At 37.4% G+C, this 19441-nt stretch overlaps 1 protein-coding gene across 8 annotated transcripts in view; it reads right to left on the minus strand.

Moving 5' to 3' along the window:
* ARMC8 (armadillo repeat containing 8) overlaps positions 1-19441 on the minus strand; it is a 105369-nt gene that overhangs the window by 8347 nt on the left and 77581 nt on the right. For all 8 annotated transcript variants that reach the window (XM_069473186.1, XM_069473184.1, XM_069473187.1 and 5 more), the window contains 5 exons: positions 17367-17459; positions 14820-14969; positions 13725-13820; positions 4545-4640; positions 138-210 (listed from right to left, as the gene is read on the minus strand). In XM_069473186.1, coding sequence (XP_069329287.1) covers positions 138-210; positions 4545-4640; positions 13725-13820; positions 14820-14969; positions 17367-17459 — 508 coding nt within the window. The remainder of the gene's footprint in view (positions 1-137; positions 211-4544; positions 4641-13724; positions 13821-14819; positions 14970-17366; positions 17460-19441) is intronic.

Consider the following 19441-nt stretch of genomic DNA (forward strand, 5'->3'; position numbering starts at 1 on the left):
GTGCTTGGGCCAGGTAGTCTAGTGAGCCAGGCCTCTGCCCAGGATCTCAGGGGCACCTGCTGTCTTCCCTGTGTAACTTTCTTCCAATAACTTTCTTCCAATAACTTTCTTCAAAATAAATCTCACCAATCTCTTACCTTCCTCTTCATTCCATATGAGGTTTGATATACAAAACATAGCGGCAAGCTGCAGTTTCACATGTGAATGACCCTATTGATGCACAAAGGGGAAAAAAAAAATCCAGGTACTCATTTTAGATCATTTTTTTGGTGACCTATCATAGGCAATTTCAATTGTCTGAAAGTTTGAGGCAGAGGCCTTAAACTCACATGTCTTGAGAGGCCATGAAGTTAACACTAATGAGTGAAAGGGTTGGGCTAACGACAATAAAGAATGATGGAGAATGTGGTAAATTGAGGAGTGTAAACCTTGCTAAAAGACGTTCTAATTCAAATTTTAAAAACCATCTGGCTGGCCAAACAAAACATCTCTGGGACCATAGGCACAGTATGCAATTTATGACTCAACCGATGCACACAGAAACACTGGCATATGACAATGCTGTGCTTTTGACTAGGCTATGTTTTCAGGACACTAGTAGGCAACAAATTGGGTGGATGAACATTTGGTGTTTATCTCTTAAGCTACTGATTATCTCATTCAAAGGAACCAATAATTCCTTTGGAGAAGAAAGTGAAGATATGGACAGGAAGTTGCGCAACAACTAGACTTTCACACACAATTTATAAATGGTTTACTCCTCTGACACCACTTGCTGAAAACAAGAATCATTATTTGAGGCCAGGCGTGGTGGCTCATGCTTGTAATCATAGCACTCTGGGAGGCCGAGGCGGGTGGATTGCTCGAAGTCAGGAGTTCAAGACCAGCCTGAGCAAGAGCAAGACCACCCCCCGTCTCACTAAAAATAGAAAGAAATTATCTGGCCAACCAAAAATATATATAGAAAAAATTAGCCAGGCATGGTGGCACATGCCTGTAGTCCCAGCTACTGAGGAGGCTGAGGCAGAAGGATTGCTTAAGCCCAGGAGTTTGAGGTTGCTGTGAGCTAGGCTGACGCCACGGCAGTCACTCTAGCCCGGGCAACAGAGCAAGACTCTGTCTCAAAAAAATAAAAAATAAATAAAAATTTTTAAAAAAAGAATCATTATTTAAAACATTCAGCTTCTGAAATAATTAAATTACTCCTATTTCTATAGAAACATCCTAAAAAACTTGATCAAATCTCTAGTTGATTTATCAAATGTCTTCACTATGGCTGAGTAGCCTCCTATTCTTCTAAACACAATTCTTGTTTATTTTTCTTTGTGTACTGAAAGTACAACCATTTCTGGTTAAGTTGGAACATTTATCCACATAGAGTGCTTTCTCCTAAATGAAAGAGGATCCAATAGTAAAACAATCTTTATAGATGATTTTCCTATTGGCTAATTAAAAAAATTCCCAGTACGTTCAAATAATTTGTGTACATCTGAAGGAATATCAATGGCAAAATATGCTCTATGGTTTCTTCAAGGCTAAGACAGACTTATCTTCTCATGTAGGACTATACCTCAACTAAGCACAGACAAAGAAATGCACATGGCTTCCTCCATTAGAATTCTATGATTAGTGATTTATTCTTCTTTTACTTCCTAACACTTTTAAGAGATGTCCAGTTGGGGCTGCACTAAGACAAAACAGAAAAAACTTATCATCTGCTCCCAGCCTCAGATGATCAAGGAATATTTGTTGAAAAAATGAACTTGTACATACTATAATAAATAAGCACTTACTATATGTAAGTTTATTCATCATTCATTCAAAAAATATTTTTTGAGGAAACAAATTGCTGTGGTAGAGAAAACTGGTGGAGAGGTGGAAACTCCATTTAGGTGGAGAGCACAGAAAAGGTCTCTTTGAAGAAGGCAACATTTAAACAGAGACTTAAAGAATTGGAAGGTGCCAGATGTGCAAAGAGCAAGGGGCTAGGAATTCCAAGGAGGAAAAGTTCTTGAAAAGATCTGAGGTAAGAAGGGGCTGTATGTTCAGAGAAGTAGGCATGGCCAAATTGTGGGCCCTTGTAGGCAGAGTAAGGACTCCAGATTTCATTCGGAGTTGACAGGAAGGCCTTGAAAGATTTCAATCGTGGAGGGACACTCGGGCTGATGGGATTGGAGTGACAGTGCAGAAGTGTCTGGGATGCTAATATTATCATAAACAGGCATGAGATGCTGTGGCTTAGACTAAGGTGGAGGCAGTGGTGACAGACACAAACAGATTCAAGATCAGTTCTGGAGGAAGGGCTGATAGGACTTGCTGATAAATTGGAGGAAGGAGGGGACAGAGCTGGAGAAATCTAGATAGACTCCAGGTTTGAGCAATGGGATAACTGGCAGAGCTAGACTATATTAAACAAGAACAACCAGGAGAGGAGAAATTTAGGTATAGGGGAGATATTTAAGAATTTATATTTAAACATCAACTTCAAAGGCTATCTAGACAGCCACATGAAGATGCTGAGTAGGCAGGAGGATGAGTCCAGACTTCAGAAGAGAGGTCTAGGCTGGGGTACACATTTAGAAATCACCAGCATAGACATGACAGCATAAGGCCCTAGGGGTGACTGAGATTCCCCTAAGCCAGTGGTTCTCAACTATGTCTGTACATAAGAACCACCCAGGGAACTTCAAAAAGTTCTGATGTCAAGGCTACATCCCAGGCCTATTAAATCAGAATATTGAGAGGGAGAAGACAAAGCAACAGCCTTTGAAAGCTCCCTAGGAGGTCCTATTGTGCAATCAATGTTGTGAACCACCGGTCTCAGGAGAGCATGTAGGAGGGAAAAAGAGGGTCCAGGGGTAGGTGGGGAAGTATGGTGTCACAGAAGCCTAGAGAAAAGGACATTTCCAAGCGGAGGAAACAGTCAGCTGTGCTACATGGGGTTAGAGGAGGGGAGAAAAGTATCCTTGGATTTGGCATCATGGAGGTCATTGGTGACCCTGACTAGAACAGTTTCAGCTGAGTGATGGGGGCAGAGGCCAGAAGAAGCAGATTAAAGAGTGAATTTAGAAGTAATGAAGGAGACAGTATATGTAGAAAAGATGCTTTTAAGAAGTAAGGCTTTGAACAGCAACACAGAAATAGGTATACCTTGATGAGTATGAGAAGTTAAGGAAAACTTAAAAGACTACATATACTATGTGGCTCTGGTATTCGAAAGATAAGGGAATTCCTGGTTGAAGCAGTAAGGTTTTCATTTAACAAATATTTATAGAGCATATGCTAAGGGCCAGGCACTGTAAAGGTGCTGGATACAAAATTGTACACAAAAGCGACAAGGTCCTTGTCCTCATGGAGCTTATGCTTTAGTAGAAGAGACAGCCAGTAGGCACACAAAGAAATATATATCACTATAACTGAGCTAAGTGCTCTGAAGGAAGGGAACAGAATGCAGTAATAACAAATAAACCATACAGGTAAGAGCCCAGAGAGGAAGTGTCAGTTCAGTTGAGATCTGAAGTATGAGAAGGAGTGGGGAGAAAAGTCTTCCATTCAGACAAGCCAGCATGTGTGAGGATCCTGAGGCAGGAAAGAGTACAGCCTTTCTGAGGAATTGAAAGAGGCCAGTGTAGTGAACTAAGGGAAGAGAAGAATGAGATGAGTTGGGGATATAGATGGGTTAGGTCACGCAGGACTTGACGGGCCATCATGAGGGAGTATGAACTTAATTCAGGGGGTAAGAGGGAGCCACTGAAGGATTTTAACTTGTATTTTCTCAATAACACAAAAAGTTGAAAGTGATGGAGGAGAGAAGAGGTGAGGTCTAAAGAATGAGGAGCAGGTAAGAACCTGTTCTTGTGGAGCATGAGGGTGCCAGCTTAGTCGAGAATCACTGAAGGACACCAGGCAGGGCTGAGCTGAGTGTCCATTTGGGTTTTGTAAATGTGAGCCACTCAGCTTTGATATGACAGGCAAAGAGAAGACAGATCAGTGTGGCACGGGGAGGAGGAAGGGTTCCTCCATGGTTAGAATTTTGTTAGGAGACATTGACAGAGTGAAAAGAGGAGGGGTGTTTATTAATATACAGATTTTGGCAAGGGGCAGTTTCTGGTGATAAGATGCAAGGTATGGCCATGGCAGTTGGTAGCAGATTGTGTTTGGAAGCAAACACGTCAAGGAACTATGGTACTGGGGGCTAGAGAGTTCATCCACCATGGGACTGAAGCCTTGAGAGGGAAGATGGCAATTGGGGGTACTGCAAGAAAGTCAAGAGCCCAAGAGCCCAAGTCTTCACTGAGTAAGAGGGAGGCAATCAGTACATGACAAGGAATGGGGTGTGGGGTGGCAGGGGATAATATTAACAAATGGTACAAGCTTTAAGGAGTTAGTTTTTTTTTCTTTTTCTTCAGGATGGAAGAGAATTCCTTGAATCTGTCACAGAGTAGTCTATTCTCTTTTTAAAAATTTATGCCTGATTTGTTTTGAGCTAACAATGCTATAGTCTATGTCTTCTAATTCTGCATTGAAAGGAGACAAGGGCTCACCATATAATACTTGATTTTCTGCAGGATATCATCATTGGTCATAATAAGTTCTTTTGCTGTTGTCCCATCTGCTATGTTGGCTAAGATGCACAGTGTCTGGAAAAGAACATAAGGCCAAGGATCAGGAAAGCTCTGAAGTCCCCAGAGTGAAACTCTCTCAAGAGCTTAGGCAATTTCTCACCTGAAGGTACATGGATTCTCACAGGTTACACTCTCAGTGACACCTTGCCTCCTGACATCACTACCAACAACAGTAACCATATCCAAGCAAAATCTACCTTAGGCAAAAGAGAACTCAAACATTTTGGTTGTTTCTTGCTGGGCACTAAATCATAGCTGGGCAAAGGCAGCCATGTTGTATAGGTCATACTATCAAACAAATTAAAGGTAAAACATAATTTATGATAATATTTTTTTCTTGAAAGGTTCATTTCTAAGAGAAGCTCTTGTGACTAACCCAAGGTTTCTTCAAAACTGTAGTCTCTTTGGTGAAAGCTTTGTAGGTGTTGCAATGCCCTTCCCTTCCCTAGGCGTCTACCTGCTACTTGCTCCTAAGCTCATGACCTTCTAGGTGAAGGCCTAGACCCTGTCTCCTAGCCATACTTGGCCATGTGCAATTAGGACTTCATGATTTTTTGGAACCCTGTTAGGGGAAGAGAAAAGAAAGCAAAATATGTGAAGAAGTCCAAGTCGGCCTAATGTAGAGATTGGAGGGAGCCTGTGCCAGCTGGCAGGGCAGGACATCTTCTTTTTTTTTTTTTTTTTTTTAATTTCAGCTCATTACGGGGGTACAAAAGTTCAGGTTATATATATTGCCCATGCCCCCCCATCCCCCCGAGTCTGAGCTTCAAGCGTGTCCATTCCCTAGACAGTGCTCATCGCACTCATCATGTAGGTGTACACCCATCCCCTCCCCCCATCCCCCCAAGTCAGAACTTCAAGCGTATCCATTCCCCAGACAGTGCACATCGCACTCATCAAGTAGGTATACACCCATCCCTTCCCCCCAGCCCCGACCTCTGTCCGATACCCAATTGGTGTTATTCCCAAATGTGCACTTAAGTGATGACCAGGGAAACCAGTTTGCTGGTGAGTACATGTGGTGCTTATTTTTCCATTCTTGGGATACTTCACTTAATAGAATGGGTTCCAACTCTCTCCAGGAGAACCAAAGAGATGCCATATCACCGTTATTTCTTATAGCTGAGTAATATTCCACGGTATACATACACCACATTTTGCTAATCCATTCCTGAATTGATGGGCGTTTGGGTTGTTTCCACATCTTTATGCAAATCAAAACCACAATGAGATATCACTTAACTCTAGTGAGAATGGCCTTTATCAAAAAGTCCCAAAACAATATATGTTGGCGTGGGTGCGGAGAGACAGGAACACTCATACACTGCTGGCAGGACTGTAAACTAGTGCAACCCCTATGGAAAACAATATGGAGATACCTTAAACAGATTCAAGTAGACCTACCATTCGATCCAGCAATCCCATTATTGGGCATCTACCCAGAAGAACAAAAGTCATTCTATAAAAAAGACACCTGCACCCGAATGTTTATAGCAGGACATCTTAGGGATAATCACCGCACCAGTGACTGCAATCTTCTTCTCAGAGGAAGAGACTGTTCCTGTCAGCTGCTCCATACTCACAGCTAGACCAGTAGGAGGCAAGGGTTAAGGTAAAGGTGAAAGGACTGTGGTAGGGATACCAAGCCAGAGGCAGACTCAGCAATTCAGCATTTACTAAGTACCTACCATGGGCATGCCCTCTGCAGGGCTTCAGGGTAAGATAGGGATAAAACACATGCCCTGACTTTGAAACTGTCACACAATTACATCTCACTGTTACCGAAGTAAAAACAGACCCAAGAAAGCACAAAGTAAGAGCACTTGTTGGTTACTACAAGGGTCGGTGAAAGCTTCTTGGAGGAAGTAACAGTCAGTCCTAAAGCACAGTCAGGAATCACCCAAAGGCATGCGAGGGGAGGAGGGGGTATAGATTCAAATAATTCTCTCCAACTTTAACCTTTTATTTTGCAAGACTTAAGCTAATTAAGCTAACTGAAGAGACTGTTTTCTTAAAATGGCCCAAACCCTCAAATATCCTAAAGGGTGTGTAGTTTTATTTCTCCTAGATTACCATACTGCAGTAACTAGATGATTAGGGAGTGAGTCCTGAGATGTGAACTAGAAAGGCTGCCTCTGAGACAGATACAGACAGGGCAAACGAAATTTATAACTCAAGGGCTAAACATGTACTGACAGACTATTTATTCCAGGGCAGTTAGATTATGATGAGGAGACCTCTATATGCCCCAGAAGAGGGATAGAGATAATTTGGAAAAGACGTCAGATTTCAAAGTGATCTGGTTAAATAAGCACTGGTACACTGTGAGCCTGTCAAAAGTCTGCACTTTTTTTGGTTAGTCTCTTGTGGGGAAAGATCCTACGAAGGGACAGACATGAACATGATGAGTGTAATTAACAGGAGTAATTAATTTGGGAAGGAATTGATAGTCACCTGTTTTTAAGGAGACCAAGTTCAAGATGACATCAGAACCAAGTGAGTGACGGTTGCTCCACTCACATTCTAGCCCCACCTGAGCCTACAGTATAAGGTCATTGAATACAATGTGTCCAAGTCCTTTCCTTCACCCCCTTCCCAAGACATCCCAATATATCTTGAGATTCTTACAACCCATATCTGGCAACATCAGACTCACTAACACAGGCAAAAATGAAATTATGTGTGGAACTACCACATACCTTCTAGTTCTTCTTGAATTCCTTCATATGATTATAGAAAGATTTAGCAAGCTTTACAATAACCTCACCTTCCAAGAGCAAGCCAGCAAGATTATATTCATTGGTGGTAGTGATATAATCCTTACCAACTAGGTTCTACCCAGTTTTATTAAGACAAAACCGAAATGCAGAGTGAGACCAATTAATGGGAACAGAAGTAAAACCTGGCTGGGAGGTAGGAAGGAGCAATACATGGAAGAATCAGGTTTTCTCTCTCTTGTTCTCCACCTCCCCGTTACCCCCATCCCATTTCTCACCAGGAAGACTCACTCCTGTGAGTTGGCCAGAGCAGCTTAAGAGGAAATAATGGAAATAACCCTAACCACGAATAAGAATTTTAATAAGGCTTCATAACCAAGGTATTCATGAGGAGAGGAGGAAATGCTAGACATGTTTAGACTCACCTAAGGAAGAGCTACCTCTCTTTTATCTACTAAGCCAGAATATAAAGGGGAATTTCAGAGAAGATTCATCAGAATAAACTAGGTTAGCAAGAGAGGTGAGTGATTTCCCTTTTGGTAGTGTTAGAATATATCCATGCATCCTGAGGCTTGAACAGCATGAGAGGGGAGCTACAGATCTGCTTTGAAGCTCATACAACCCTACTGTAAATATTCCTATAGAGACAAGAAACTACACATTAAAGATACTAGTTATTGGGCAAAGTCAATTCAGTATATGAGCTAAGGAGCAGATAAAAACTATATACACACCCACATTAGTGTATACATATTAGTATACACACTAACTGGAATAACTGGAAATGAACAAAATAGAGGACTGGCAAACTGTGGTCTGTGGGCCAAATCCAATCCACTGTCTGTTTTGGTAAACAAAAGTTTTATTGGAAGACAGCCATGTCTACTTGCTTACATATTGTCTATAGCTGCTTTCATGCTACAACAGCGTAGGTGAGTAGTTGCTAGAGATTAGAGCCTGTAAAAATTAAAATATCTATCTTGCCCTTTTCTGAAGCAGTATGCTAAACCCTGAAATAGAGAATAGAAAAATAAAGAAAGGGAAAAAAATCAATGAAACCAAAAGCTGATTCTTCAAGATCAAAAAAATTGCTAAATCTCTAGTTAGAATGATCAGGAAAAAAGGAATTACCCATATAAAGAACAAGAGAACGGACATTACAAGGGTATACTACAGACTTCAAAAAGATAATCAGAATATTGTGAACAAGTATATTCAATAAATTTGAAAATTTAGATGAAATAAATAAATTCCTTAAAAGACACATAATACCAAAGCTCACTCAAGAAGAAATAGATAACCTGAATAGTTTCTATTCTATTTAAAAAAATTGAATTTGACTGCAGTGAGAATGGTTTATATTAAAAAGTTCCAAAACAACAAATGTTGGTGTGGATGTGGAGAGATAGGAACACTTATACACTGCTGGTGGGACTGCAAACTAGTACAACCTCTATGGAAAGTAGTATGGAGATACCTCAAAGACTAAAAGTAGAGCTACCATTTGATCCAGCAATCCCACTACTGGATATTTACCTGAAGGAAAAAAAGACATTCTATAAAAAAGATACCTGCACTCAAGTGTTTACAGTAGCACAATTCACAACTGCAAAGATGTGGAAACAACCCAAGTGCCCATCAATTCATGAGTGGATTAATAAAATGTGGGATATGTATACCATGGAGTACTACTCAGCCACAAACAAAAAATGGTGAACTAATACCTCTTGTATTAACCTGGATGGAGCTGGAGCCCATTATTCTAAGTGAAGTATCATAAGAATGGAAAAACAAACACCACATGCACTCACCATTAAACTGGAACTAATCAATCAACATCATGTGCACATATGGATATAACATTCATTGGAAATCAAGCAGGTGGGAGGGGGAAGGAGGGGATGGGTAAATTCATACCTAATGAGTACAATGCACACTATCTGGGGGATGGGCATGGTATAAAAGCAATTTATGCAACCAAAATGTTTGTACCCCCATTCTGAAATAAAAGAAAAATTGCATTTGTAGTTAAACATGTTTCCACAAAAGAGACAGTATACCCAGATGGCTTCAAGTGGTACATTCTACCACCATTTAAGAAAAAAATAGCAATTCTTCACAAATTCTTGCAGAAAACTGAAGAGGAGGAAACATCATCACTCCATTCCCCAAGGCAGCATTATCCCAATACCAAAAGCAGACAAAGACATTACAAGAAAACTATTCATCAGTATCCCTCATGAATATAGATGTGAAACACTCCTTACTAAATTTCAGTAAATTGTAGCCAACAACATATGTAAAGGATAATACATAATAACTAAGTAGGGTTTGCCTCAAGTATATAATATTAGTTTAATATATGAAACTCAATCAACAGAATTTACTACATTAATCAGAGGGGAAAAAAGATTTCAATAGATGCAGAATAAATGATTGAAAAAAAATCCAGTATCTATTCATTATAAAAACTCAATAAATTAGGAAGAGAAAGAAATATCTTTCCCTTTACCTAAGAAATATATGAAAAACCTATACCATACATATTCAATGGTGAAAGGCTAAATGCTTTCCTCTAACAGAGTAACAAGGAAACATGTCTACCCTAATCTTATTATACTAGAAGTTCTAGCTAGACACTAAAACAAGAAAAATAAAATAGCATACAGATTGGAAAATAAGAAGTAAAACTGTCTTTATTCACAATGTGATCATCCACAAAAAATTCTAAATAATCCACAAAATAGAAGGAGTTTAGCAAAAATGCTGTCAAAAACCATAAAACATTTATAAGAAGAATTAAAGAAGACCTAAATAATTGGAAAGATATTATGCATTCATGGATTGGAAGACTCAATATTGTTAAGGTGTCACTTCTTCCCAAATTGATGCCCAAATTCAACACAATCCCAATCAAAATCCCAGTTGTTGTTTTGTTTTTTTTTTAAAGAAATTGGGAACACAATTATGAAATACAGTAAAATCCACTCTTTTGGTGTTGGTTTTATTTGACAAATGTAAAATTTGCCAAATTTTTTGTCAAAAAATGTAAACATTCTTATAACCACCACCACAATCAGCATTCAGCATATAAAGCAATTCTATCACCTCCTCCCTCCCCAATATTCCTTTGCTATCCTTTTATAGTAAAATCCTCCTCCCTCCCTACCCCTTTAAGCCCTGGATACCTTTGATTTGTTCCATCTCTATTGTTTTGTCTTTTATAGACTGTCATATAGATGGAATCATATGGTATCTTGCCTTTGAATCTGGCTTCTTTCATGTAACATAATGAATTTGAGATTTATCCACATTGTTACATGGATCTGCAGTTTGTTCTTCTTTATTGCTGACTGGTATCCATTATATGGATGTACTATAATAGTATATATTCATTCCTCAGTTGAAGTTACATATGGTTTGTTTCTAATTTTTGCTAATTACGAATAAAGTTATAAACATTTATATACAGGTTTTTGCATGAACACAGGTTTTCATTTTATGTGAATAGAATTGCTGGGTTATATGGTAAGTATATGTTTAACCTTATAAGAAACTGCCAAACCATTTACAAAGTGTCTCTATCATTTTGTAATCTCCTAGATGCTCTGCATCTTTGCTAGCAATTGAATTGTCAGTTTTTAAACAATTTTAGCCTAGATTCTAAAGGTTGTCTAGTGATATTTTATTGTGGAGTGTCCATTCCTATCTTTTGCTCAGTTTTTTATTTGGTTGTTTTCTTGTGGTTTTGAGTTCTTTATATATTCTGGACAAGTCATCTGTCAGATACCTATCAGATTCACAAATATTCCTTACAGTGGATAGCTTGTTGTTTCATTCTCTTAACAGTGCCTTTCACAAAGCAGAAATTTTACATTTTGATGGAGACCAATTTACCTTTCTTTTCTGGATGATGTTTTTAATGTCATATCTAAGAACTCTTTGCCTAATCTATAAGATCTCAAAGATTTCCTCCTCCATTTTTCTTAAAGTTTTATAGTTTTACCTTTTACGTTAGGTCTATGAGTATATTTTTATTTAAGGTGTGAAATATAGTTCAAAGTTAATTTTTTTGGCAATTGCACTGCACCTTTTCTTGAAAAGATCATTCCTTTTCCATTTAATTCGAGAAAGAATGGTGTTTGTACCTTTGTAAACAATCAACTGGCCACATATGTGTGGGTCTACTTCTGGACTCTCTAATTTGTTCCATTGAAACATGTGCTTTTTGCTAATAGCATTATAGTAAGTCTTCAAATCAGGTACTGTGAATCCTCCAACTTTGTTGTTTTTTTCCTTCAGAATTGTTTTGGCTATTTTATTTCCTTTGCCTTTCTATACAGATTTTAAAATATTAAAATTATATTTTAAAATCCATATCTAATGACAGAAATTTTAGATATTTATATCTATAGTAATATTTATAAAAAATTATAAATATTTTGATTGAGATTGTGTTGAATCTATAAATTCACTTGGGGAGAATTGACATTTTAACATGGTTTATCTCTCCATTCATTTAGGTCTTGGATTTCTTTCACTGTCAGTGTTCTGTAGGATAATTTTCAGTACACAAGATCCCTTAGACTTTTTTCTGAGCTACTGCAAATAGCACTGTTTCAAAAAATATTTCAGCTTCCAACTGTTCACTCCTAGTATATAAAAATATAATTGATTTTTCTATTTTGTGATCTAGCTTATTTATTTGTTCTAGGTTTTTTTGGTGAGCCCATGGCATTTTCTATATAGACATTCAAGTTGTCTGGAAACTTTTATTTCTTCCTTTCCAAACTGTATGCCTTTTATTTCTTTTTCTTGCCATATTGAACTTGGTAGGAATTCTAGTACAATGTTGAACAGGAGTGGTATGAACAGACTTGTCTTGTTCTTGATTTAAGGGCGGTGATAGCTATGTTCACTATCTTGATTGTGGTGATAGTTTCATAGGTGTATACACGTCAAAATTTATCAGACTGTATACTTTCAATATATGTAGCTTACCATATGTCAATTATATCTCAATCAAAAAAATAATTTATCAGATGCTTTTGAGAAGCATTAAACTTCCAACTAACAACCAGATAGTTTAGCCTCCCATACTTGCCTACTTTTGGATCATCTCCAAAATCTGTATGAGAGAGTATAATTTGTGTCCTGCAAAAAATACACTTTGTTGTTGGTCTTTTCTTCTGACCTCATCTAAATATTACCTCACCTGTCTGTCTTTTACATTTCAAGTTTGTGAAATTCTATGCAGGTGAGCTGTCTTCATTGCCAGAATTCATTCCTATGCTCTCACAATACAATGGTTTTTCTGAACAATGTATTTCCTCATTGTTGTGTTCAGTAATGGTTCTCATCTCTTCTAATTTCAGTGATGCTAGTAACACTTTTTTCTGTGTTAAGTTTTTGTTCATCAAAACATAGTGTTTATTATTTAACACAAATCACCTAAAATGTTCATCTTAAAACTACTTTGTCAAATCTACCACCTTTTTGTTCACAAATTCAATTACAGCTCCTAAGTCCTACCATGCTTACTTCTTGGACTGCTCTTACAAAGCCTGGTGAATTACTCTAACTTAGAAACAGAGAGGATGAGCATGAGCTCTGCAATTAGACTCTTTGGGTCCAACTCTCTGCTTATGACCCTGGGCAAATTTCTTTCATAAATATAGATATATTAATAAATGTATAACTCAATGAATTTTGAAAGTGAACACATCCATGTAAGCCAACACCTATATCAGAAAATTGAACTCAGTATTTCAGATTCTATGTTAAAATCTGAAGTTTGCAGGTGACCTTTAGTTTTGTGGCAAAATAGAATATATACATTAAAACTCCCATGATACATCCCAGAAAAACACAGAAAAGTAATTCCCAAACTGTCCCCTGATAAATGCACAGCCTCTGTACTTTTATGACCACCTAAACTTTCCTTACTGAAACTGAATGAAAGTAGGGATATGGGATGGGGAATAAGATGCCTAAGTGTAAAGAGAACAAAACTGTCTTTGGAAAAAGGAATTTACAGCAATTGAAGTTCAGAGCATGGTGGCAGAGAGGGCTAAATATGGTGAATCCTGGAAAAAGGATTGACTCTAGGATTAGGAAAGGTGGATGCTCCTGTAGAGACAGGGACAGGTGTATAGTGCGTGACACAGAGGGCAAATCTACAGACTGGTTGTTTTCCTCTATTCCAGGAAGAAGAATTATTGAAGCGAGTTTAAGGGATGGTGAAGGATCTTTCTTCCGGTCTCTAGATCATGTCCCATCTTATGATCTCATCTTCTGCAGATTTGAATATTTCAGGAGACTTCTAAGAACTTTCCTTGTGCTTATATTCAAAAAATGTCCCCCAAGAAAAAGGAACACATACCTGCTCTTTAACCTCAATGTTATGCTCCCCTTCCAGAATAAGGGTGACGGCTTGCATAATTTGCTTTCCATGAGTACTCATTATTTTATCTATATGCTGTAAAACAATGGGAAATCCATAATTAGCATCTGGGAAACAAAGAAAGGACTATAGGAGAGAATGGAAAGCTTCTAAAAGTTAAAACAATACAATTCACAACTGCTTTAAGCAGAACACCATAGCATACAGAACTAGATGCCAAAGAATAGTGTTTATTGTATTTTGAAGCTGCAGTTTGCCTTCAAATACATATATTTTTATGACTTGAACATAAAGAAAGCATAAAGTTGACCTTACAGAATACAGAATTACAATAATTGGGGGGTCCTCATGCCTAAAGACATATTAAAGTAAAAGGAAGCACAAAAAATGGATAGGGTGGGGTAGCAGGGAAGCCAGAGACATGAAAAATATGGTATCGATTTACTAATACTATCTTGGGGCACAAATGCACAAAGACGACTCAGAAGACAAGTAGAGGCACAAAGAAGGGAACCACCTAGGTTTCCTCATCTACTTGAAGGCCCCTGATGCTGTTGCTCAGGGAACATTAGAGAACAACATCAAAAGGGATCCCACTAGCAAGGCTCAGCCTCTCCTATTCTGATGTGTACCTACTGCTCTCTATACCAACATCTTTGGAGTTCAATCCTGTAAATGTGGACAGGAGGTTGGTCTATGGAATGGCTCTGAGAATCCTTTAAAGGGAAAGAAGTAGAGGCCCCAGAGATAAGTGATTTAGGCAGATGAGAAAACTGATCCTGGCCAGCAAACCAGGTAAGAATAAAGTAACAAACTGAGGCAGGCACATATCCAGCATCGAGGGAGGAGAGGGAGACAGGACAGGCAGTGCAGGAGTGGAGGATGGGGGCTATGTGGTGAAGCTGCTCCCAGAACACCTATGAAGGTGACAGGTTTAGACATCGACTCCTTGCTTCTCTGGGAAGGGGCAGTGTTTGAATCACATTCATGGGCAGATGTTGATGAGAGCAGAGAAACAGCAATGTTTTGCAATGTAGGGCTAGCTAATCTGGAAGCCTGGGTGATTCTACTTACAGGCCGAGTAGAGAGGAGATTTCTAAGAAGTCCCAATGTCTTCATCAGCACATTCAAATCTGAATCTGATAATAACCGGAATAGCTGTTCAGTACTCAAGCTTCGTAAAATATCTGCTTTTATTTTTTGTTCAGCCTGAAATGCCATATTCTGAAAGGATTAAAGAAGTTGCAAGAATCATGTCTACAATTACTTTATTAAATATTTTAATAGTATTCTGATCATTTTCAAAGTACAAACAGAATCTGCAGAAAATCCTTAAGTCACACTATTTTTCTGATTCCTGTTAATTACCTATATTTCTGTCAAGAGAAAGGTAACTGTCACTCCTAGATATACTTTTATATGAGAAATATAATTGCTTTTAGCATTTTGATATCTTAAGATTTCTCAAATAAATACAAAATCCATTTATTACGTGTGAGAATATCTTTATGGTTATCAAGTTGCCTTCTGTGTACTATAATAACAAAATGACTATTAATGACTATATTGTGCCATGCCTTTTGAAAATGGTTTCAAAGTACTCACTTATTACGGATGAAAATAAACAGTGGGTTTTGTTAACTTTTCTATCATGACAATATCTGTTGTGTTCACAATACTGTGCTAGGTCTTGGTCTGGCTGGGCGATATCATACAGGAACCTTTCCAGTGGTTAGGAGGTGTGTCAGAGCTACTAGCAATCCCAGATCCTAGAGATTTATTATAATATTACCCTCCAGGAACTTATTTTAATTAATCAAGGAACAAGTTATCTAATGATGCAAGGCAGCATGGCAGAACAAAAAGAATACTTGCTGGGTATCAAAAGACCCAGGCCAAAGATGATTCCAAGGTTTTATATTTTGTGGACAGAGAACATAGCAAGTGGTAATATAGAGACTGATGAGAGTAAGATAGTTTGTATAGATTTGAGAAGTGGAATAAGTTCAATTTCCAACATTAAAGCTATGTATGTCAGGGAGCTCTCAAATGAAGTCTCACAGGCTGTTTAAGTAGTAAGATCTGGGGAATAGGTAACAGTTACATCTAAATATGTCGATTTCAAAGTAACCTCTTCTGTAAGAGGGAGTTGAAACCCTGACAGTAGATGAAGTCTCTGAAACTGAAGTGTGAAGGAATTGAAAATTGGGAACTGAAACTTGAGGGAATGTCCCCTGAGAAGGTTGAAAGTAGGCTATGTAGAAAGTTAAAAAAAAAAAAAAAAATTAAGTCCTGGGAAAGAGTTTCAAGAAAGAGATGTGCTAAAAGCCATGCAAAGTTAAGGAGAAAAATAACTATAGAACTACTGAATTTAGTGCTTTCTTAGAAGATGATTATTTCTATCCCAACGTTCATACAAAAACACAGCAGATATAGCATGGAACAGGGAGAAGAGTATAGGCTTGACAGGTTTAGAACCCGTATTCCATTATTAGCTGTGAGGCCTTCACCTTCATAATTCATTTGCCCTCCCCAAGTCCTAGTTTTCCACCTGTAAGGTAGATATGTACCAATATAACTTAAAATAAGAATTAGAGATAACAAATATAAAACATCTAGCTTAGTGTCTGGCACACAGACACTAATTTATACCATAAATACTATAATTATATTTTTAAAATCCATGTAGGATTACTCCACTTTCAATTTCAATAAGATTTATTAGAGTAACCTTAAGGAAAAATAGTTCCCTGACCCCACAGTTATAAAGTTCTAGCATCTAGATTATAAATTATTTACTAGAAACTGTTAAGAAATTAAGTGTTATGCACCAATTCCATTACCTTGGGTAAGTTATCTAATCATTCTCTGAAAAATGATAAGTGTGTGAGATAATACATGTTAATTAGCTTGATTTAGCCATTCCACAATGTATACATATTTCAAATCATGTTGTATACCATAAATATACACAACTTTGTTTGCCAATAAAAGAAATAATCATCCTGTGCCTTCGTTTACTCATCTGTAAAGTACGATTTTATGTAATCATACTTTATGTAAATTGTAATAAGTAAAAAATATTCCCTAGCTTATTTCATAGAGTTGCTCTAAAGAGCAAAGGAGATATGAAAGTGCTTTGTAAAGTAGGGAGCTCTTCACAAAAATACCAATACGTTCATGATAAGGAAAATTTGTTTTCCCAAAATTAGATATATTAAGTTTTAACACCTGTTCACTTTTCTTAATAATAAATAGGAGAACCGAGGCATACAGTGGCCAAGCAACTTGCCTACAGTTAAATCTGAAAGCTGAAATCTGAATACTAAGTCTTCTCTGCTGTCCCCAACCCCCGGGTCTGCAGCCTATTAGGGACCAGGCATAGCAGAGCACCCTCCTCCACCCCACCCCCATCCTGGAAAAATTGTCTTGCATGAAACCTGTTCCTGGAGCCAAAAAGGTTGGGGACCACTATTCTAGGTCCTAGGTCATTAGAGAACGTGGCCAAAATAGCAAGATTTACAAAGAAGAAAATTCCAGATATTGCAAATAGTATTTCTAACTTTGAAATAGCTCTATTATCTTTATAAATTATGACATATATAAAGCAGTGAAACGTACCATTAAAGCCCAAATTCCATTCACTCGTAAAGCGGGATTTTCACTCTGGGTTAATCCACACAGTAGTTCTACAGCTCCTGATTCTAAAATCGGCTGTCATTGGAAAGGAAAACAATACAGGATTAAGGCCAGGTTTGCAGACCAAATGTGAATATACCCTAGGGCACTTTGCCTAAGATTTCTTCCTCACTCTTATCCAATTCTAAGCAATTTTCATAAGCAGGGAGTGATGCAATCATAAAAATCACCTTGAAAAGGGCAAGGACAATTATTCTCTCACAAATCAAAAAAACAAAACAAAAACCCAAAAACAAAATAAAACTCTGCCATTTCCTTTCACACATACCCTTATGAACCCATTACCTAGCTCCCAACTCTCATTCTGACTATCCTCTAAGACTCTGCCGCTCTCTGCTTTGTTTATGGATGTATCTTATGTGTTGCTTACAAACTGTGACCATGAAGCAATATAGTTGGTGTTTAGGAAAGAAATACAATGGAACTTAGATAACCAAATTACCTCCTTCCAAACTGTCAATCCTATTCCAAACGTGCAGCAAAATTGATCCTTTAGGACTATTTTCAGGACTACTTGTCAATCATACAAGTAAGACAGTCTTGTCCTTTTATAGTCATGCCACATTTTACACCTAAAATACTGTGTTTTACAATTACTTTATTTATGATACTTGACTGAAAATGGGTTTTGGAAATTTCTAAAGAAAATCTGAACCTTTGAAGGTTAAGATTTACCATCACCAATGAATGCTTAAAGGCCATCTGTCAAGTGGATTCTAAAATGTCATAAGCAATTTAGATTTATATACCTAGAAAAGGGTAGTGCTTTTCAAGATGACATTTTTGAAAAGGGGTACACATGTCTCTATTTGTACAAATTATGTTTTTTTAACTTTTTATTTTGAAATAAGTTCAAACTTCTAAAGCAGCAAGAATACAATGAACTACCATATATTCTTTTCTCAGATCCACCAATTTTTAACATTTTGCCATAGTTGCTTTATCATCATCTCTCTTGTTCTGTACCCACATCATTTATCTTTTTTGAACCATTTGAAAGTGCATACATCATACCCCTTTACCCTTAATACTTCAATGTATATTTCCTACGAATATGGATATTCTCTTAGATAACTGCAGTACAGTTCAAATTCAGAAAAGTTAACATTAAATTAAAACAATATTTTTATTAAATCTATAGTCCAATTTTGTTACTTGGTCCAAAAATGTTTTTATAGCATTTCCCTTTCAGTTCAGAATCCAGTTTTATTTTTAATATAAAAAAACCAATCATATTAGCAATTTCCTAACCAGATCCTAAATATTCTGGAGGTAGACCCAAAGCAACGTAAAAGCTATTTGGGATGATTGATGGTGGTGCATTGACTGCAAACACATTATCATCAGGCCAAGATTGCACTCAGGGCAGAGAACAGATGGAAGCTCTGTTCAGAGTAACAATCAGTCTCTCCCCACTGGTTCAAAGATTTTTGCTTGCTGAATAACTGTCTTGGAACCTCCACCTTGTTAATACTACCTTTCTAATTACAGTCAAAGCCTACAGGTGCTATAACGTAGAAAATAAATTCAACAAAAATTGGACTACTATATGCACAATAAACTTGAGTTCATGATGGAGTAGATTAGAGATATAATAAAACTAACTTTATAAGGTTCTCCCATCATTTATTGAAATTTATTTTAGTCTTCCTTATTAAAACACAATACATGCTCTTTTTGTTACATGAATATATATTTTTAAAAAACCCAAACAACAATACATGTAGAAAAGGGGGGAGGGGATCTTCACATTCAGTCCCTCCCCAAATAACTACCATTAACACTTAACATTAACAGATTTTTTTTTTCTGGTAACAGTAGTTATCTTGCTGAAATGACTTCAAATCCTCGTTTACAAAATTTAGTCTTAATTTATTCTTTAGTAAATATAGTTTCAAAATATTCTATAATTTGTGAGAAAAATTATTTCTTACATTTGCAGTTTTGGGCAGTTTAGACTGACTTTAAGCTGTAATATCTTTTAAATAAGCTGAATA

This window comes from Eulemur rufifrons, chromosome 7, assembly GCF_041146395.1.
Source record: "Eulemur rufifrons isolate Redbay chromosome 7, OSU_ERuf_1, whole genome shotgun sequence".
Classification (NCBI taxonomy): domain Eukaryota; kingdom Metazoa; phylum Chordata; class Mammalia; order Primates; family Lemuridae; genus Eulemur; species Eulemur rufifrons.